The following is a 22,616-nucleotide window of genomic DNA, read 5'->3' as shown; positions in this document are numbered from 1 at the left end:
TTATATACACACATGCATACACATGAAAGTTTTGTTTTTAACATATATTTTATCATACTATATGTACTGTTTTGCAACTTGCATTTTAGCATAAAATATATTGTGAATATCTTTATATTATTAATCATATTGATATAACTTATTTTTTGTATTAGGTGCATACCATCACATATTATGTATAGCCTACATTTATTTAACTATTATAATATTGTTAGACTTTATTTCCAGTTTTTGCTATTCCAGGATTGCAGTAAATAACTCTGCCCATAAATCTTTGCATTTGTTTGCTAGGATAACAGGCTAGAAATGGTATTTCTGGGATAAGTATATGTACATTTAAGTTTGGATGGATAATGCAAATGCGACCTCAAAAAACTTGTGTGGTGAACAGACACTTCTCCAAGGAGGACACACAGAAGATCCAGAGACACATGAAAAAATGCTCAATATCACTAGCTATCAGAGAGATGCAAATTAAAACCACAATGAGATACCACTTCACACTGGTCAGAATGGCCATCATAAACATAGCAACAAACAACAAATGTTGGAGAGGTTGTGAAAAAAAGGGAACCCTAGTGCACTGTTGGTGGAATTGCAGACTGGTACAACCACCATGGAAAACAGTATGGAACTTTCTCAGAAAACTAAAAATGGATCTGTCTTTTGACCCAGCAATTCCACTGCTGGGATTATATCCTAAAAACCCTGAAACACCAATCCAAAAGAACCTATGCACCCCAATGTTCATTGCAGCACAATTTACAATAGCGAAGTGTTGGAAGCAACCTAGGTGCCCATCAGTAAATGAATGGATCAAAAATCTATGTTACATTTACAAAATGGAATTCTATGCAGCAAAAAGAAAGAAGGAGCTCCTACCCTTTGCAACAACATGGATGGAACTGGAAAGCATTATGCTAAGTGAAATAAGCCAGGCAGTGAAAGACAAATACCATATGATCTCACCTTTAACAGGAACCTAAACAACAAAACAAACAAACAAGCAAAATATAACCAAAGACACTGAAATAGAGAATGGGCTGACAGTGACCAGAGGAGAGAGGGGAGGGAATTTCAGGAGACTTTCAGGGGACAATAGAAAGGGTTTGCAGGAACAAGTATAAAGGACACATGGACAAGTATAAAGGACACAAGGACACATATGTGGGTGGAAATGGGAGGAAGGTGGGGAGGGATGGGTGGGTGGGCTGGGATGGGAGTAAAGGACAGAAAACTGTACTTGAACAATGATTAAAATATTTTTTTAAAAAGAAGTGAATCCATTCTGTGGGAGATTCAAACCCATAAATAGTCACATTCAGTTGTAAGACATGTATGGGATGGGGCCACACAAGGGAGCCACCAAGAAAAAAAGAAACAAAAAAAAACTTGTATGGCTTTTTTCCTTCTACTTTTCAATTGAAAGACAGCATACATATAATAAAGTGCAGCATTTTAAGTATGCAGCAAGGATGAACTTTTATATGTGTATATGTACCCTGTATAACCACCATCTAGATCAAAGTATATGCCATTTCCAGCCCCCAGGAAGCTTTCCCCATGCACTTTCCCAGTATATACCTCTCTCCCAGAGATAACCATTATTCTGACTTCTATAATCATCAATTATTTCTGTCTGTTCATGTAAATGAACTCATATATTATATACTCTTTTGTGTATTATTTGGCTCAACATATTTTTCATATTTATCAATGTTGTTATGTGCATCCATAGTTCATCTTTTTTTACCATTATATAGAGTTCCATTGTATAAGCATCCCATAATTCGTTTATCCATTCACTTCTTGGTGAGTATCTGGGTTTTTTCCACTTTTTTTGGCTGGCTGTTAGGAATAAAGTGGCTATGAACATCTGTGTACAAGTATTTTGTGGACACATGTTTGCATCTTTCTAAGGTATATGAGTAGGAATGTAATTGCTGGTTAGTGAAGTATGTTTAATTTTTTTATTTTTTAATTCTCACCAAGGATATGCTTTATTGATTTTTTAGAGACAGAGGAAGGAAAGAAGAGAAGAAGGGAAGGGAGGGAGGGAGGGAGAGAGAGAGATTGATTCCATACGTGCCCTGACCAGGGTTAGTTTTTTATTAGAAACTACGAAACAGTTTTCCAAAGAGGCTGTTCCTGTTTGTCTTCCCACCAGTTGTGTAAATTGGAACCACCAATAATAATACATGAAAATATCACACACTGTATTGTTATTGCTCATTTAATTTTTTGTCTCCTCAGACAATTGTAGGAACTGTGTCTTGTTCAGTATGTCAAATACACTGGATACTCAATAAATATTTCTGTAATTAGATTCATAATTAAGTAGCCACTGTTTATTATGTCTAAAAGTCTCAACCACACATGAAAGGTTAACATATGTTACCAAGGACAAATTGTTATAGATATGGACCCCAAAGACAGTCCTAGTTTGTTAGGGGCAGAACTTTAGCTTATTCATTGCTCCATCCTCTATGGCATAGGACAGACACAGAAGAAGTACCTGTAATGACCAGCATGTTATATTTGAGTATATAACAGATTAAAAGAATGTTAAATCTTCCTGAAACATTTAGTTGCTCACATTTATGGATTCAGATTAAAGGGAAGCAGAGAGAAAAGCACTCATTACCTTCACAGCCACTAGCTCCAATATTAGGAAATATTCCCCTAACCTCAAACCCACAACCTTTCTTTTAAAATTTATACAAGACTATTTATTGCATCATTTACTCAAAATAGCAAAAGTTTGGAAACCATCATTAGGAAACATGTTTAAAAAGTTATAGTAGAGCCATGCAATGGAATACAGTATAGTCTCTTAGAAAAAGAACTTCTTTATGTCCTGATACATTGCTAAATATTAAACAGCAGAAATTTTAAAAGTCAAGATGCAGAAGAGTATGTACATTATACTACCATTTGAATATAATAAAGGAAGGGGAGAGAGACTAGGAAGACTATGTTCTGAGTGGAAGATAGTTAGCGTCTAATCTAATTCACTGTCCGCCTTCACAACCTGATTTCTGAGGTTCACTAAAAGACCCAGATGATGCTAGCTGATGAAGTCTGCTCCACCATAAAGTACAACCCTATGTCTCAACCCCTGAAAAGGTCCATGTCTGAAGATTTATGGAGCCAGTTACACTAGGTCTTTATTCTTCCCCCATAACTCCCTCTAAAGCTTTCCATTTCTAGGGGAATTTTTGGCTCATGATTTTTTTTTCAAAAATCTTTCTTGCATGAACTAGGCCTTAATCAAAATTCACTAAGATTCATTTTAATTTCTACTTCCATTGCTGCCCACAACTAGCATGATGGATGAGCTGGCTAACATTTTGAAGGTAATATCTATCTATCATCTATCTATCTATCATCTATCTATCTACCACCTATTTAGCATATCCCCTGATTTGAATGCCTTTATTAATGTAGCATATCCTTCATTCTTGCCTCCTCTCACATCTAAGTGACATGGGGTGTAAGCAAAAATCTACAGCCTTGTTCCCATGATGAATACTAGGTTAACATAAGAAAATCTTGGAAACTTGGGAATTTGCCAGTTCCAACTTTGTTTAATTTACATAATTGTTCTCCTAAGACTGCATATATTAAGGAAACATCTGTAGTTTTTCTTTTTTAAAAAGATTTTATTTATTTATTTTTACAGAGATGGAAAGGGAGAGAGAGAGAGAGAAACATCAATGTGTACTTGCCTCTTGTGCACCCCCTACTGGGGACCTGGCCCACAACCCAGGCATGTGCCCTGGCTGGGAATCGAACAGTCGACCCTTTGGTTCGCAGGCTGGTGCTCAATCTACTGAGCCACACCAGCCAGGGATCTTTTGGATTTTTTAAATAGTCACACCAGAGTCCTCCAATGCAGGGCCTTGAATGTCATATGTCTTCCCCTTTTCTGTGGAACTCACTTGTGAATATTATGCTTTTAGCATGGTAAGAGCAAGAATACAAGCAGCATTCCTTCTCATTTTCTTTTTAGACAAATGTGATCTTTCAACAGAGCTAAAGAGTCCTGGAAGTGTGTATCAAAATATATTTTCAAATATTTGTGGAAACTCTTAGAAAGCTGTAGTTTGAAGCATCTTCATGAAAGAATGTAATCAGTTGTCAATTCCTCTGGAGAGATGTGACAACACCATAGACAAACTCATTTCATATATTGATTTTTCTTAGAATGAGGTCAACCTGTGTACCCAAGGTCTCTAAAAATCACATTTCTAATAACATTTCTCTATCATTCTTATATTGAGCTCTTAAGCTTACTCAAAACATCCTGGTATACCTTAAGCCTTTAAAAAATAAATGAATGCATATGTGAGGCATGTGGTATGGGAGAGAGACCACCTATTTTAAACATTATTGTACCCTTATTGAAGATGTATGTTATTGAGTTAGCCATTCATTCAAGCAAAGTACCATCAGTCTATATTGTATGTAGTGGACATATGTGGGTTTTCCTCACCTACTCATCCATTCCTAACAGCACCTTAATTTCTTTTTGCAAGATGATTTATCCCACAGTATGGGTATTCTTGGTGGAATGGTAAATCTAAGCTTCTGTCTTACAACTGTCAAAAACAAAGGGGTCCCTGAAGATGTGGCTTTCTTCTGTCACATCCTTATCTCACTGCTCAATCTCATGAGTATCAGAAGTTGTATCTGAAGTATCTCATGAGATGCTGAATCTTAATCTGGTAACATGAGACTACAAGAAATTACAGTTTATTCTTCCTAGTAGTAGTACCCTCACAAGAAGATTCCCTGCTAGGAGACTACCTCTGTGGTTTCTGATTTGCAAACCTCTATCTTTTTTCGAGCCCTGTTCTTTAACTTTCCCATAAATTTCTTGAGTTGTCAAAACCCTTTCAACCAATGTCCTTTTCTTTGAGTAGTCAGAATGGACAATATTATCAGTTCAAAGACATTTGCTTTCTGTTGTTGGCAGCCAAAGAACTTTGGCTGAAACATTGTGGTAGGCACTGACAGTACATTAGTCAACAAGACAGGCAAGGTTCATGCCCTTATGAAGCCTAAAAATTAGTGGAAAACGTAGGTTTACTGAACACTAAGATAAAAAATCCTAAGTAGGAAAAGTCAGTCATTGCTTTCATATACACATGTACTTTACACCATTCATTCATTCATTCACTCATTCATTCATACAACAAATGTTTATGACATGTCTATAAGGTGCCAGACATTGTAAATATGAATTTAATCCATATCATTTGTTTTGCCTAATCAACAGATTTATAACTAGGTCCTTTCCCCATTACTCCAAACTCCTTGTGTCTCTGAAGGTCAGGACTAGAAACATCAATTAACCATAAGACTGAACTGTTGAAGATGCAAGCCCTACCTCCTTTAACCCCTCCATTTCCCAACCTTTCCATATCCCTGGATATAGGGGAGGTAGGCCATCACAGATTGTCACTGCCACCTTTGGGACTTCTGAAAAAAAAAAAAGGATTAGGGTCCTGGGCAAGAGCCTCTACAAACTTGCTCCAGAGAAAGTTCAGTACTAGCCAGTGTTTTCCAGCTTGTCCACAGAGTACCCAAAGCACAGTCATTTTCAGGGTACCCAGAGCCAGTACCCTGAAAGCTCTAAGGGGCTTTGTAAATTTGTTGACTTAGTAATGAAGATTTGCTCTTGGTATTGACAAATGGAGTCCTGCCTTACCCAAGCTGTCCCCCAAGAAAAACTCGAGTATGATACTTTGAGCCCTGACTCAAATACTGCAACATTTCCTGCTGGTGAAACACCTCTCTTCTACCATATTCCTGTTTTAATCATTCACTATTCCAGTGTGTATATTTGGTCTCCCCAGGTAAATAGTAAGTAGCTGGAGGTAATGGCATAATTATGATATGTCCGAATCTCTCTCTTCATGTCAGGACTCAATGAATGCTTGGTAATTGATTGTTGATTGAAAGCAGCTCAAAGATTCTAAGAACCTTTTTCCACAGTCACTTAGATCTGTCTTCACAGAAGTTTCAGCTATTTTGTGGGCCTAGGAAGAGAAAACCAAAGGATGCTTGAAGGATATTTAATCAGTGTTTTCCTGTAATTTCAAACTGCCATCTAATTTATGGTAAACCCATGTTTTACTAATTAGCAGGGGAAGTTATGATAAGAATCATGAACTTTTCTATAAAATAGTATTTCTGTTCTTGACAGCATGTCAGGTCATTATAGACAGGCTGTACATTCATTAATCCAGCAACAGCAGAACAATCAGAATTCTATTACTCTCTGAAAATAAATACAATCATGGGCATTTTCACAGCCAAAAATGATCCCCCAAATCAAAGCATTTTCAGAGGTAAGTATTAGTACATTTGCTACCTGCACTCAAGTCTTATCCCTAAATGTTTTTGAATGAAGCTGACAATATTGTCAGTTCAAAGGTATTTTCTAACATTTGAGATACTTTGCTCATCATTTATGTTAATCCTTATTCACTCACTGACTGGCTCACCTTCCTCTACAACAAAAAAGTACACAAAGCCTTATGGGGAACAAAGGATGTGGAGTTTCCTAAGAGCAAAATTTCATAAGCAAGGAGATTGATTCTGAGGTAGAAAACTAGGGGCCTGAGGGTGTACCTATCTTTTTATATTATGTGGGATGGCAAAGGGGGGGAAAGAAGAGTTTAAGAATTTTATACCAGTGACAGACACCAGTTCTCCAGTCTATGTAGTAGTTAGTGTTAAAGTTTACTTAAAGGATTCGATGTGGTACCATTCATAGAGCAGACATGGGGGTGAGGCCATAAAGGGGTGAGAGGTAAGTGGGTGGGGGATAGAGATAATGGTTAAAATATTGTGTTTCACTATGCTAGAAAACTTGTAGACATCACATCATTTAAACATCAGTTCAGCTCAAGGTTGAATATACTATTATTATTACTTCCCCAAGTGTCACATGTAGGAATCTGTCACATCTCTGTCAAGAGCTGGGATTTGAACCTATGTCTGTTGTCTTTGCAGCCCACCACATCATACATACTCACAATGGTAATGGGATATTAGATGTATGGTACTAAAAACAAAGAGTTTATCTTTCTTTCTAATTGGAAGAGTCCAATGGTATTTTATTTATTTATGTATACATTTATTTATTGTTTGAAGGGGTAATATATTCTCTCAGTACAAGATTTGAAAGATATAAATATACCCTGTTACACTTCCTAAAGGCAATTCATGATATCAGTTGTTTGTGTATCCTTCTAGAATGTTCATCTCTTTACTCATTTTTACCCAAGGCCAAATGCAAGCAGCCTGCCTGGCTGAGAAGCCTCGGTGGCAGTATTTGGAATGGGATTAAGAAGGCCACCCATCATGCTAATGTAAAGCAGGCAAAATTCATCTTCAATGCTCATTGTTTTGCCTTTGGATGACTCTTCTTGTCTCTATCTCCTACTGTCCTGCTTACCCTGACTTCTCCTTTCCTCCCTAAAGAGAAAGTCCAGCTTCAGATAGTTCCTATTCTGTTACATTCCTCTGAACCCTGCTTACTGTTGCCTCACATGCTGTCTTGGCTGAGAAATGTATCCCCACTAGAGAATTCTTGGGTATCTGTGGATTGATGAGCCACCCTTTTCACAAAACATGTTTATATTTTAACAAGGGGCTGCAATCAAAAGAATGACTTAGATAATGAGGATTGCAGGTGATTTGTCACGACAGACCAACAGGATAGTGAGGGGGGTTTTTTTGTGTGTTTTTCCCCCTACAAGGTATCACCTTGTGGCTCTTCCTATCTGCTTACTCTGTGGGTGTCAGGTCAACTTGGTATCCAGTAACTTTGGCCACCTGAAATTGTTTGACTCTCAAGGCAGTAAGAACCCTTATCTTGATTTTTTTTTTCTTTCAACAGTATGTAGACAATTAGATTTTTTAAACTAAATCTCAAAAGCTGTAGACATTTCTCCCCTAATATAACTAAAACCTTAAATCTTATCTAAAAAAGAAATAACTATAACAATAATAGGAGAAATATTCTGAATTTAATATTCACTAAGTGCTATCTCATTCTTTCCCTTCCAAAATAATATTTAGAAAATGAAGCTGGAGGAGATGGCTTCACAAATCAACATTTTCCTCAACCTGGGGGTAGGGGGAGGTGGATGCCTCTTTTGGAATTTATTGAAGAAATCTTTGTTTATGAATAGAATTCATTTTGATTTCCTCAGGTAATATTCTTTCCACACAATAAGGCACACCATCACAACTCAAGGGAGAAAAGTAGGGATCTTCATCAAAGTCACCTGTATTAACAAACAAACAAACAAAAAGAACATTTTCAGCCATATCATTGGGGACTTTGTATATAGCACAAGCATAAGAATATTTTATCTAATGAAGAAATGAATAAAGGAATTTGGAAGGAAGTAAAAGTGTGGTGCTTTCCATAGATAGTTTAATATAAATTCAGGGTGAATTAATTTATCTTGACAGCACCGTTTAGACAATTACAAGTACATATGTTCTTCCTGCATTGTAAATAATAAACTGTGTCATTCACAGCAACCTTAACGTAGGGGATGATATGCATGGACAAACCTAGGGGGCCTCCAGGAGAGACAACATAAAATGGTAACACAGAAATCTAGATCATCTGTGAATTTAATGTTCTTGCTCTGGAAGCTTAGCTGTTTCTCAGCCTTAGAGGGCCTAGTGGTACAGAACGCACAAGTTTTCACTCTGCACTAATAGAATTGAGCTTCTGGCTGCCACAGGTCTGATGGCAACATCCAGATTGCAGTTTTAGAATCTGGGCCTAAAAGGCTAGACTACCTGCCCCACTGGCTGAGTTACTTTACAAATCCAGGCACCTTAGTTCTCTGGATCTATTGCTTGGTACAACATTAATATCCTGGATGTGGAATTTGTTGCTGTTCCTCATAAGCAAAATGTGTACATTTTATTCATATATTTGCTAATGAAACTATCTCACAGGGACAGCAGGGGAACTGATACTAATCAATCCCTTTGCAAAAATGATTTTACTCTGTATTTAAAAAAAAACATCTACTCTTTAAAAAATGACTTTACCCAATCAGTCCCAATTATTATGTATTAAGGAACTTCCATAGCCCCTACTTGTCTATATGCCGTGGCTCCCCAGTGCCTCCATAGGAACACCAGAACATATCTGCTAGTTGGCCAGAGTTTGATGGACACTTGTGGCCAAGGAAAAATTTTTTTCATATGCACCAACTTTTCCATGCAGAAATGTAGACTGAGACTCCATTTGTACACTAGTCCAATTAGCCTAAACTGGAAAATAGTGTTGCCTTAAACAGTACTGAATTGAAGATAGAGAGAATGCAGCTCTGAATAGAAAAATAATATCCCCAAGGTCAAGATTAGTGACAGAGCTGGGACTTGATTCAAAGCCTTCTGACTCCAAGTTTGATGCTTTAAAAAAAAACCACCATGCTGATTCCAAATTGGCTGCAGCCCTTGGAAATAGAACTTTCATATGGAACCAACATAATGAAAAATATAAGCAGACAAGGAAGTTTTACAGCCAGTGCTGAGAAGGTGGGAGAATGATTATAGCCAGGCCACCAAATGAGTTCTGTGTGTGTGAACTAGGGTCTACTTTGGTCTTTAAGAAAGCAACCAAAGGCCACTTCACCATCATCCAGCTGAAAGCACAGAACACAGAGTCATCACATCGACTTGAATACTTAAGTTCTTCCTCTCTTTACCTTTCTCTTCACTTAAGGCCTTTAGGCCAATTATTTCCCCATATTTCCCTCCCAATACCCATCTTCACTTCAACACCTGTTTCTGTACCTAGAAATTTGGCTTCCTATGGAAGAAGGTGAGCATCTATGAGTATTGTACAGCTCAGGGGGTATTCTTGGTAGAGTGTAGTGAGCACTAGCCTGAGAGTCAGGAGGCTCGAGCCCTGGCTCCAGTTCTCTGCTGATGGGCTGAGTGACTGTCCACAAGGCATTTTGCTTTTTCTGCATAAGGTTGCTTGCTCACCTATAAAATGAGGGGATTGCGCTAGACAATGCCTAAGGTTTCTTCTGGTTTTAGTAATATATATAGTTGCTTTTAATTACCCATTTTTTTAACCTTCAGTCTCTTTTCTCCTCCATTAGTCTAATAATCCCCCAGATCTGTACATACTAAGTGCTTTTATACACATTTTTTCTCAGCAAAGAATGAGCTCATGTATGTACATGTGCTTTTAGGTTTCAGAAAGAAGAATTTCCCAAGACCACATATGTGGCCTCACATTAATTCAGAATCTCTGAAATATAAGTGTAGACAACACAGCTGTTTCTCTCACCATTTGGAAAGCTTATTTCTGAAGGTGTGCCTTGTGTAGAGCCTAAAGATTTGAAAGTGGAACTAGTTGCAGTTGACTTGAGGGATGGTGCCAACAATTTGTGCTCAAAGGTTTTCTTCACTCGTTTCTGCTTACACCCAACATTTAGCTCATACCTGCAACTCCAATCTGAAATGACACCAAAAAAGTTAAAAACATAAAACTCATCAAACTGTATACTTCATATGGGTAAATTATACCTCATAATCCTGTTTAAAAAATATAAAGTCCAATGTACAGAGTATTTTCTCTGGAAGGAGTCAGATTTTCTATGAAGTGATATAAGCAGAGCCAATTCCCCTACCAAGGATGCCTGCTTTCCCTAGAGCCTGGAACAGGGACCAGCAGGTTTTACTGACATGCCCAGCATAAAGGAGTAAAATTCCTGTATCACTTACAGAATCTTTGAATTCAAGCACTGCCTTACCTAAAGGAGTTTTGCATCAAGATTCAGAGAAGCTGCCTGAATTGGATGGAAGAGGCTTTTTATAAACATAGAATTAGTTTGCCTGGACTGGAGATATTCTCAGAGGCTTAATCAGACTCTGCTATAACTCCCACTGTGCTGGAAGGGACACTGGTCCATCCATGGAGCCCTCTAGCCAGGCATGTTAAGGATGCTGACAAGTTCCCCACCTACACCATCCCTTTTTAGTTCCCACATTCACTCAACCCACTGTTGGCTATGGGCCAGAAAGCCCCTGTGACACAGTGTCTAGAACACAGTAGGCACTCAATCAATGTTCTTTTAATTGAATCAAGACTCAGGTGACAGTGAGGACAAGCAATCCAAGGAACCTGGGCCAAAAGAGAAGCTTCACTAACTTAAAATATGGCCCAAGTCACATCCTTCCCCTGACTTCATTAGTCTCAGCACAGAAGTACAAATCATTTCCATGACATGGAAACAGCTCCATTTTGATGTTGATGCTGTATGGGCTCAAGTAAGGGGACAAGTTAATCTGATTAGCTTTATAAAACCTGCAATTTTCAAAACCTTACCCAAACTGGCATCTTACCTGAAGAGTTGTCCAATTGCAACCACCCAGAACAGAAGTATACCTGCCACTGCTCCCGCACACACTCCTTCATCACACAGTGGAACACAAAAATGAGGAATCCTATAACAGAAGAAGGTTAGTCTTTTTCAGCTTTTTTTACTAGCTGTCACCAATGCCTAGATTCAGGTCTACTCTTCTCACCATAGACACACCTTCTAAAAAATCCCATGGCCATTATTGGCTTTCTGATCTCATCTTCCTAGCCTCCCTGCCAAAGGCAGTGATGGCAAGATGATCTGTATCAAGATTTCATGTCAACCCTTGGGCTGATGTCCTTCTTAGAGCTTGAGAGATCAGGTCTACATTGATAGCTAGCCCCCAAGATGGCTCTCAATGATCTCAACATCCTGGCATTCATATCCTCATATAGTTTCCTCTGGAGGACATGGTAGAAGTAATGGTACATCACTTCCAAAATTAGGTAATAAAAGACCTCTCTCTCCCCACTCCTCTCATCACTCACTTCGAAGGAATCCAAGTGTTGTGTCTTTTTTTAAGATTTTATTTATTCATTTTTAGAGGGGGGAAAGGAGGAAGAAAGACAGAGAGAGAAACATCAATGTGTAGACGCCTCACACACCCGCTATTGGGGACCTTGCCCACAACCCAGGTATGTGCCCTGACTGGGGATTGAACTGGTGACCCTGTGGTTCACAGGCCAGCACTCAATCCACTGAGCCACACCAGCCAGGACTAAGTGTTGTGTCTTGAGGACACCTTAATAGCCTTGTGGATAAGCCCACATGTGAGAAACTGAGGCTTCCAGTCTATGGCCATGTGAGTGAGCCTTCCTGGAAGCAGATTTGCTAGACTTAGTAAAGTCTTCAGATGATTAAAGCCCTGGCTGGCATATTGACTGTAATTTTGTAAGAGTCCCTGGGTCAGAGTCATCCAGCTAAGCTTCTCCTGAATCCATGACCCTCAGAAATTGTGTGTTTATTGTTTTAGGCTGCTAAAATTTGAGGGTAATTTGTTACACAGCAATAAATAACAAATACATACACTCATCATTTACATAATTACAGGGAGTGGAGATCATAAATTTGGTCCCCTACTTTTCCACTGCCAGCCCTGATTTTTCCCTGAAAGTGGGATACAGGAGCTGAACGTGTCTACCAGCAATATTGGCCATTTCCCATACCTACCCTCTGAAATATCTTCTTGGGAGATAAAAGTAGGACTCAAGATGATCCTGATTACAATGCCCTAGAAAGCCAATTGAATTTCCTAAGGTTTGGAGGTAGAATGGGCAGAAATAATTCTTATAAACATCCTGACTTTTTTTATGGTCCATGGTAAAAGTCTTTTTATTCACAAAGCCTTTCCAGATGCCTCAAACTAAAACTCATCTTTCCCTCTTCTGAATTCCCATAGCACTTCGTTATATTTGCTATATTTGGCCATATTATTCTCCATGTATTGTCAATTTCTCCACCTAGCTGTAATATGTTTCAGGGATGAAATATCTTTCATTTTCATCTTTATATCACTACTCCCTTTTCCTCTAGTACTATATGTATCAGCTCAATAGCTATTTGTTGACTTGAACCCCAAGGCACTTGACACACAAACTCTCACAGCCTTCTGCAACCCTAGTAATACCTTCTTGGGTCTCAAACTATTTCTTTTGGCCCAAGTGCAGTTTTGAAACCTTTGTTCTCTAAACAGTGTTCAGCTTGCTCTCTCATTGGCCAGTTATCCTGAAGGCAGCAATTAGTGATGGATCACAGTTGTCTTAGTTCATTGCAAGCTGAGTATGAGTCAACAGTAAATGCCCCCAAAGCTCACTTCAGCTAGGACATTAGTGGGAGTAAAGGATCTTAACAGAGGCAGGTGAGAATTTCCTGCCATCTGCCCTGGTTTGGTACTTCCTCCTACCAGTACCATGCTCTATTTGGGAGACTTTGTTTTAAGAAGATAATGAAAAATTGAAATATTCAAGAATACTTAGAGGAAACAAGAATAGGGATGGACTTGAGGAAAAACTAAAAGAGCTGAGTTTTTGTATTGGATAAGAGAAAACTTGGAGTGGGGAATAAAGGGTGGGGAGAGATGGTAACTATAGTCATAGCTACCATCTGAAAGGGCTGTCATGAAAAGGATAAATTAGGCTTATTCAGTGTGGTTGCCAGGTTAGAACTAGAAACAATGGGAGGAAGCTACAGACAACCATGTAGTAACAAATCACAGCTAATATGTACTAAGCAATGACTAGACCATAAACTTTGTGCTATTAGTCTTATATTTATAGATGAGAGGTGTTAGAGATCCAGAAGTCTAGTAAACTTGACCCAGTCATCAGCTCAGCTGATGTGGAGCTGGCAGCATTAAGACTAATGATAGGCAGTTTGGCTGCAAAGACCAAGGGCTTAACCACTCCACTATACTACTATCAGAAAAGGATGACCTGGATAAGATTCAGAGTTGTTTAGAAGCTACAATGGCAATCATGTTATAATATATAAATGTATTTAATGAACATGTTGTACACCTCAAATTTATACAATGTTATATGCCAAATACATTTCAATGTAAAAAAGAGAGAAGTTAAATGTTTTGCTCTGTGGAATAGTCAGCTCTCTGTCACTTAAAATTTTCAGGTAGAGGCACATGCCTTCCTATCACTTGATGGCAAGTTGGATTAGGAAGTTTTTGGTTCCCTGGTCCCAGCCTTGAGACTGTCTGATTCCAGGTGGGAGACAGAAATCTGGAGGCTGAGCAGAATAACAGTCTCATCACCTCCCCTGAAGGCTTTGACTCCACTTGTAACCAAACAACTGTGGTGATGAATCCAGCATCCTTTTCTGAGCAGCAGTCACCTGGAAAGTGGTACAGCAACCCAATGAGATAAAATCCTAGTCTCAGAGCAAGTAAAACTCTTCCAGCTCCAGCATGAAAAAGGGCAACAGTGACAACAAGCCCCTATTACTGCTCTGATTTCCTGCATGGAGTTTAGTTAGTTCTCAGACTTAAAGGTTATCCCGTGAATTCCAATGAGCTGCCTGCCAGCTCTCCCTCTCTGCCTGACAGCCTTCCTTTTTCTTTCCAATAACAGATTGATCTGCTTACTCATTAGAACATAAGCATGAGAGAAAATGTCAGGTTTTTGTCACCTGCATTTTTATTTGTGTATTCCTCCTTCAGAAATGGCTCATTATGATTATAATTTTTTTCACACCTGACCACAGGTCAACCCCCTTCACCTAAAATTGCAAACTTGCCATCCATCTTTTAAATGTCTAATTTGTTCACTTGCTTCACTGCATTCTTGTTTTGAGTATTTGGGGTGTGTGAGTGTGTCTGTGTGTGTCTTGAGTTTAAAACTCGGGCCCTGTAAACACCCTTTCTGCATGATGGTATGTTCTCTCTTGCAGGCAGAACTAGGAACTAGAAATGCTTGGTGCTTAGTTGACATAAAGCATATCTGATAGACAGAGACAGCTTAGCTCTGTTGATGTTGGATCTATGGGACTTTGGTTTTAGTTCTCAGGAAAACTCCAATTGGATTCTGCTTCTACCCATATAGGCTTCCTGCTTAGATACTACATTCCCTTCCACCATAGGAATGAAGTACTTGCTGTTTTGAAAACACCCCTCTCTCCTTATAAGTTTTAAAATGCTTTGCTTTCTGGTTCTTTTGTCAGCTTTCCCTTTAACCCCTCTTTCCATATGGTAAGTACATTCTCCTCGAAGTGAGTGACCTAGAGAGAAGCCTGGAGTTATTGCTGAGGAAGAAATCTGCATAGGCACCTAGTTCTTAATCTACTCTGTACATTCTACACTGAGATTAGTTATTTCTTAAAACACCATGATACTGAGACCAAGGTAATCTCAGTGTAATTCAGGTAGTTCCATCAAGAGGTAAAGTATAGAATCATCACCAGTGTCTCAGTCAACAATCTAGGATACAACCAAGTGCTGGTAGCCTCCAAGGAAACCAAGAGAGAGTGGGGGTAGAGAGTTCACAAACATTTTGTCCTTATTATAACAAGGAATAAAAATGGCATGTGAAAGAAGAACAACACATTTTGTGTCTTTTCACAATCTAATAAGAATATAGCTATATAAGGCTAGCATTACCTGGTGGGACAAAAAGTTTCAGTTGATACACCTCACTGCTGCAAAACAAAATAGTTTCTTCAATCACTATATATTTCTTATTCTAGATTGTTCCCCCATTTCCATGTAGCACCTGACAAATACTTGGCATACCATAATTGCACACCAATTCATATTTCCCAAGATTCCTCAGGGGTTAACAACCACAATGACAAAGTGCTCTGAAGTTTTTTTAATGCTGGGTTAAGATAATTTTAAAGGTATTTTTTCCAACATAATTTCTCAAGACTTTCACCATGTTAATGTATACTGTGCCATTTCAAGAATGGGACATGTAGTTTGCCACATTTCCCAAACTTCTTTGACCATAGAACCATTTTCCTCCTAGAGCACCCCATGGGACTACCAATGGACTGCACTCTGGTAAAAAGCATTTATCAAATGAATAGTTAAAAGTACTAAAGGAGACCCTAACTCAATGAACTGCCCAAGTCGACCCGCAGCCTGCTGCAGTGGCCCAAATCAACTGGGCCAAACTTGAGGATAAGAGCATGGGGTGGAGTTTGTGACTCCCTGGAAATCACTCTTCATGCCTCTTCCAAGAGTTTGTAATAGGCAAAATCAGTCTAAAATGAACATCAACAATTACTCAGAGATATATTAACCAGAACCCTAGCTTTTACTTCTCACACCATCTTTGACCTACCATTTAATTACTCCATTGTTATTTCCTCCTTTCACCAGAAAATAGGAAGGACATTAAAGAGCTATAGAGCCATTAGTTTAGAATCATCTAATTCAACCAGTTCTGGCAACTTTTTCAAGGTTTATTTGTAACAAAACCAAGACTAGAAACTTAGCCTCTTCCCTTGACACCACTGCTCTTTGCTCTTCACCTTCATTCTTCTGTGACTCTACAATTTCCTAGCCTGGCTCCTTTTTACAATGTATTAGAATATCTGATGCAGCCATAGTCTATGGGGTCAAAAGATTAACGTTTCTACTGTCCAGTAATTGCTATGTTCAACTGGATAGTGCACTTCAAAATGTCAACACAAGTTCAAATCTCTACAGTTATAAGCACAATATTGTTGATGCAATGCAAGAAGAAGTAGTGCCAATCAATGTTTGTTATAGACTGAAAACTAGCTGGAGTTCAGTGAGCTATCTGAGCTTCTCTTTACAGCCCTGAGGAAGAGAGATTGGGCTATTTAATGAAGTCCTAACATCTAGCTAATATTTTCAATGGCTGTCTGCCAATTCACTGGCAGCAGAGACCTCTTGGAGTATCTTTCTTTTTTTCCCTCCTTTAAATCCCTGAAAGATGAGATTATTTTCCAAAATACAAAGAAGAAAATGTTACCTTGCAAAGTATTAAAAATGGCAAAAAGATACAAGAAAAAGATCCTCACAGGTCCCCAAGCGAAAAAGATAACCCCCCAGGTGAGGCCAAGTAAGAATGTCAGGCTTGTTGTGCCTTTGAGGTCATGCAGGATCATGTTCCGCCAAGTCTTCTGGCCTTGAGATTTCATGGAATTCAGTTGAGCAAGAACAGTGCAAAACATGGAGAAATTCATGAGAAATATGAGGCAAAAATAAGCCACAACTGAGATGTAAAAGGTAGAATCATCTTTAATCCAACAGCTGTAAGAGACAAAACAGACAAGACCATTGTGAGGTACAGAAACATAAACTCACATTTTGCAGTGAGAATCTGAAGATCCCCTAGACAATTTCATTCCACCTGAGAACACCTAGTTGACAAACCTCTGGGACAAGAACCTCAATCTCCTGAGCCACACAGTTCAAGCTTCTTTCTAGTGTCAAAATCAGAAAACCCAGAGGATATTTCTGCCCTACATATTCAGAAACCTCTCAGTCCAATTCCCTAGGAGGCTCTTCTCTTCCTCAACAGCATAAAAATAAGTTATGTATTGCCCCCAAAGTGGCCTTCCTTCATCTTATACCTGAGTTTTTATATGCAGTACAAATTTTGCTTTGCATGATAAATGTCACAATAAAAGGACAAGGGTAATGACTGGCTTTTCTGAATGTTACATCAATGATGAGCTTATCAGAGTTAATGCAAATGTAACAAAAGAGCTCAGGTTGTATTGCTTTAAAATAATATATATATTTTTTAAAACTCTAAGCACAGCTACCAGTTTCGACTGTAGAAGGCAACACTGGCCACTGGAGTGATTAATGGCTCTACCATTTCTATTTAAAAAGAAATATGTGGTAACTTATGAGAATGGATATTCATCTAATAACATTTCCTATTACTGGTGGTATTACCTCTAATTATTAATATAGACAAGTTTCATTAATTCCTCTCTATGTCAATTTAGCTGAAACCCCCTTTCCAGAACCAGGAAAATCTCTTGTGATCATATTACTTATGTTGATGTAGATACTTTCATGTATGTGTGAGTTTGCATATGTTTGTGTATCTTGGGAGAAATGGGAGAAGCATTTAATTACCCTAATAGAAGCTTAATACTTAAGCTTCCCTGAATATCATCTTAAGCTTTAAAGGAAGCTATAGAAAACTTTTTTAAAAGACAGAGCTATATGTATTTTTGCATTTTTATTTCTTTTTAAATTATATTTTATTGCTTATGCTATTATAGTTGTCCCAATTTTCCCTCTCTGTTCCCATCCACCCAGCACACCCACTCCCTCAGGCAATCCCCACACCATTGTTCATGTCCATGGGTCATGTGTATAAGTTCTTTGGCTACTCCACTTCTTATACTGTACTTTACATCCCCATGGCTATTCTATAACTACCTATTTTTACTTCTTTTTAAAAAGATTGTTTTAATTTATTTTTTAGAGAGGAGAAGGGAGAGATAAAGTGAGGGAAAGAAACATCAATGTGTGGTTGCCTCTCACATAACCCTGACTGGGGACCTGGCCTGCAATCCAGGCATGTGCCCTGACTAGGAATCAAACCAGTGACCCTTTGATTTGCAAGCCATCACTCAATCCACAAAGACACACCAGCCAGGGTGACATTTTATATAATAATGGTTTGGTGATGATGAATTCTTTTCATTTTTTCTTGTCTGGGAAGCTCTTTATCTGCCCTTTGATTGTAAATGCTGGGTATCTTTGCTGGTTATAACAATCTTGGCTATAGGTCCCTGCTTTTCATGAGTTTGAATATTTCTTGCCAGTCCCTTCTTGCCTGCAAAGTTTCTGTAGAGAAATTAGCTGACAGTCTTATGGGAACTCTCCCATAGATAACTAACTGCTTTTCTCTTGCTGCTTTTAAGATTCCCTCTTTACCCTTAATTTTTAGCATTTTAATTATGATGTGTTTTAGAGTGGGCTTCTTTGTATCCATCTTGTTTGGGACTCTCTGTGCTTCCTGGACTTGCATGTCAATTTCCATCACCAAATAAGGGGAGTTTTCTTTTGTAATTTTTTCAAATAGGTTTCCAATTTCTTGCTCTTTCTCTTCTCCTTCTGGCATCCCTATGATGTGAATGTTGGACCTCTTGAAGTTGTGCCAGAGGTTGCTTGTACTGTCTTCATGTTTTTTGGATTCTTTTTTCTTCTTGTTCTGATTGGTTGTTTTTTGTTTCCTTATGTTCCATATCATTGCTTTGATTCTCAGCTTTATTCACTCTACTGTTGTTTCCTTGTAAGTTGTTCTTTATTTCAATGAGTGTATCCTTCCTTTCTTACTGGATATTTTTTTATGTTATTGAGGTCCCCACTAAGTTCCTTGAGCATCCTTATAAGCCCTGTTTTGAAATCTGTATTTGATAGATTGCTTATCTCCATTTTGTTTAGTTCCTTTTCTGGAATTTTGATCTGTTCTTTCATTTGGGTCATGTTTCTTTGTCTCTTCATTTTGGAAGCCTCCTTGTGTTTGTTTCTATGTATTAGGTAGAGTTGCTATGACTCTACCTGTCTTGTTAGCATGGCCTATCATAGTAGGTGTCCTGTAGGGTCCAGTGGCACAGCCCCTTTCAGCCATATGGGAATGCAAGGTATACCCTATGTGTAAGCTGAGTACACCCTCCTCTCCTATTGGGGCCTTGATTCATGTTGGCAGATCAATGGGATGAATTTACCCAGGCCAGTCAGCTTCAATAACTGGCTGTGACTACAGACCACCAACATCCACCCTCTGTGGAAAAATCACCTGTGTTGGGGCAGGGTGGTTGTTGGTGCTCTGATGTGGTCTGTAGCTGTCCACTGGGTGTGCAGGCTCTGGGCTTTCCCAGGTGGTGCAGGCCAAGATCAACCCTCACCTGTGTTTTTCCCAGGGCCACTCTGCCTGAGTTATAACTCAATCTGAGGTGGCTGCTATTTGTGTTGGGCTTGGAGATTCCCAGGTGAAGCCAAGTGTAAATCTTGGCTGGCTGCTGCTAGTATCAGTATCATGCCTGGGGCCACTTATCAAGAGGCACTGTGACTGTGACTCACTGAGGCTAACTGTTGATTGTTTGAAAGGATTTAGGAAGTTGTGAAGCATGAGCCAAAACCAGCCACTGATATGGAAAAGCCAACGTTTACAGCTGTGAGTTGGGTGGGATGGAGCCTCAGGGGTCTCCAGGGCAGGGAAAACAGTGTTATCCAGGTTGATGGAGTTTCAGATATGGAGTTTCAGATGGAGCCTCCCAGCTCTGTGCCTCTGTGGTGAGGGGAGGGTTCAGAAAGGGGGTAATGGCCTCTGCCTGCCTTTCTGTCTTGGAGAAAGCTGTCCCCCAGCTCTTGACTTGATGCCCGACACTTCAGTGCCTCCCTATATGCCACTGGTGCCTTTCAAACTCCTACCCTATTGCTGGAGCTCAGAGGATGTGAGTCTGATTAAGGCCATGTGTGAGTTTCTTAAGAGGAACTCCTCAGTACTCCAAAAGTTTCTTTCACTGACTCAATCCCTGATGGTTTTTTGCAGCCTGAAGTTGTGGAGATTTATATTCCTGGCACTGGAACCCTGGGATGAGGTCCTGGTGTGCGGCTGGGACTTCTTGCTCCCAAGATATCCCTCCTGAATTTTTATCCACCACACGTGGATGTGGGACCAACCCATTCCACATCTCTGCCCCTTCTACCAGTCTGGATGCTTATGGTTTCTTCAATTCCATAGTAGTCAGACTTCTATTCAACTTGATTTCTGACAGTTCTGTGTGATGCTTGTTGTATATCTTAGCTGTAATTTTGATGTGGTTGTACAAAGAGGTATGCTGTAGTAACCTATGCTACCACCTTGACTGGAAGTCCCTGAGCACTATATGTTTAGATAGAAAATCATCTCCAAGACATAGTGTTAAGTATTGGGTTAGCTAAAAAGTCCATTTAGTTTTTTTTTCTGTAAAATGAAAGACACATTTTGCATTTCCACTAATGACTTTATTTATTTGATAATTTTGACTATGTCAGCTATCTCCAGTGTGGTAAAACGTGATTGTTCTCAATTAATGTTTTGATTTCATTACTATCAAACTGTCCAGTGAGAAATCTCTAGCACAAAATTTTGCAAACCACTTTCGACACATTTGATCAGTCACAGCACCTTCTCCACACATTGCACAAACCTTTTTTGTGTGTTTCAGTTATGTTTTCACCTCTCTTCAAATAATAAAGCACAATATGCTGGGAACATTGCATATTTTCTTCCATCTTCAATATTAAAATGGCTACACAAAAGTTCACCAATTTTGATGTTTGTTTTAAATGCACATTGATATGACAGCTGTCACAATACAATCTAACAAAATTGTTTTCAATGAAATTAAAGACAGCTAAGTGTTACTACAGCCATCTTATGGGGGAAAAACAATTGAATTTTTTTGCCAACCCAATACCAAGTAATGTATACCTACCATTTGGATAACAAAGTGTGCAAGAGAATATCTATACAAATTTGATTGTTTGTAATAAGAGTTGCATCAGGAGAGAGAAACTGGGTATCTGGGGCTGGGAGTGGAGCCTATTTTCCATCCTCTACCCTTGTATACATTTGAATTTGTGCCATGTATTGTATCTGCATTATTTCTTCAAAAAATATATATATATATATTTTTTTAAGATCTTAGAAAAGTCTGCCTCTTACTAATCATTTCACATATATAAGGCCTGTTTTCAGGGGGAGTGGAGTTAGTTTTGTTCTGACTTTGCTTTTGCTTTTCATCTTTGAAGAAGAATAACCATTAGATAGATAATGGGGGGCACTTTAAGTCACAAAACAGGCAAGAAGGGAGGATGGAAGATTAGATGAGTAGGGAAAAGGGAGAGAAAGAACAGATAACAAGAAATTTTAATTAGAAAGCATATGCTGACAGTAGTATTTTGACCTTCTGAAAACTGTCATGTCAGTATGAAAAACAGAGAAGCCTGGGGGATAAGACTTCCTACCATTGATTTCATTCTAGTGGGAGAGGAAATCTGTAGTTAAAAAGTGCTTGACAGGCAATGCTAAAAAATATGGATATGGGTAAGTAGCCCTGGGTGGTGTGGCTCAATGGATTGAGTGCTGGCCTGAAACCCAAAGGGTCACAGGTTCAGTTCCCAGTCTAGAGCACATGCCTGGGTTGTAGGCCTGGTCCCCAGTAGGGGGTGCACAAGAGTCAACCACACACTGATGTTTCTCTTTCTCTCTTTGTCCCTTCCTTCCCCTCTCTCTAAAAATAAACCAACCCAAAAGAACCTATGCACCCTAATGTTCATAACAGCACAATTTATAATAGCCAAGTGCTGGAAGCAACCTAAGTGCCCATCAGCAAACGAGTGGATCAATAAACTATGGTATATTTACAAAATGGAATTCTACACAGCCGAGAGAAAGAAAGAGCTTATGCACTTTGCAACAGCATGGATGGGACTGGAGAGCATTATGCTAAGTGAAATAAACCAGGCAGAGAGGGACAAATACCATATGATCTCACCATTAACTGGAACATAATTAACAAAAGAAAAAAGCAAACAAAATATAACCAGAGTCATTGAAATTAAGAACAATTTAACAATAGCCAGAGGGGAGGGGGAGGGGACAGTGGGGAGAAGGGTTTTCAGGAACTACTATAAAGTACACATGGACAAAACCAAGGAGGAGGGTGGAAGCAAGGGAGGGAGGTGGGTTTGACTGGGGTAGG

At 39.0% G+C, this 22,616-nt stretch overlaps 1 protein-coding gene across 1 annotated transcript in view; it reads right to left on the bottom strand.

The window, feature by feature from the left end:
* Window positions 1–8,178: 8,178 nt before the first annotated feature.
* Window positions 8,179–22,616, bottom strand: part of ADGRG4 (adhesion G protein-coupled receptor G4) — a 97,801-nt gene continuing 83,363 nt past the window's right edge. Inside the window, 4 exon segments of the mRNA XM_028523373.1 lie at window positions 8,179–8,303; window positions 10,346–10,513; window positions 11,404–11,505; window positions 16,868–17,148. Coding sequence (XP_028379174.1) covers window positions 8,179–8,303; window positions 10,346–10,513; window positions 11,404–11,505; window positions 16,868–17,148 — 676 coding nt within the window.

The sequence above is a fragment of the Phyllostomus discolor genome, chromosome X (genome assembly GCF_004126475.2).
Source record: "Phyllostomus discolor isolate MPI-MPIP mPhyDis1 chromosome X, mPhyDis1.pri.v3, whole genome shotgun sequence".
Taxonomy (NCBI): Eukaryota; Metazoa; Chordata; class Mammalia; order Chiroptera; family Phyllostomidae; genus Phyllostomus; species Phyllostomus discolor.
The sequence above is the reverse complement of the archived record's forward strand: the minus strand, read 5'-3'. Positions and strand labels throughout refer to the sequence as shown.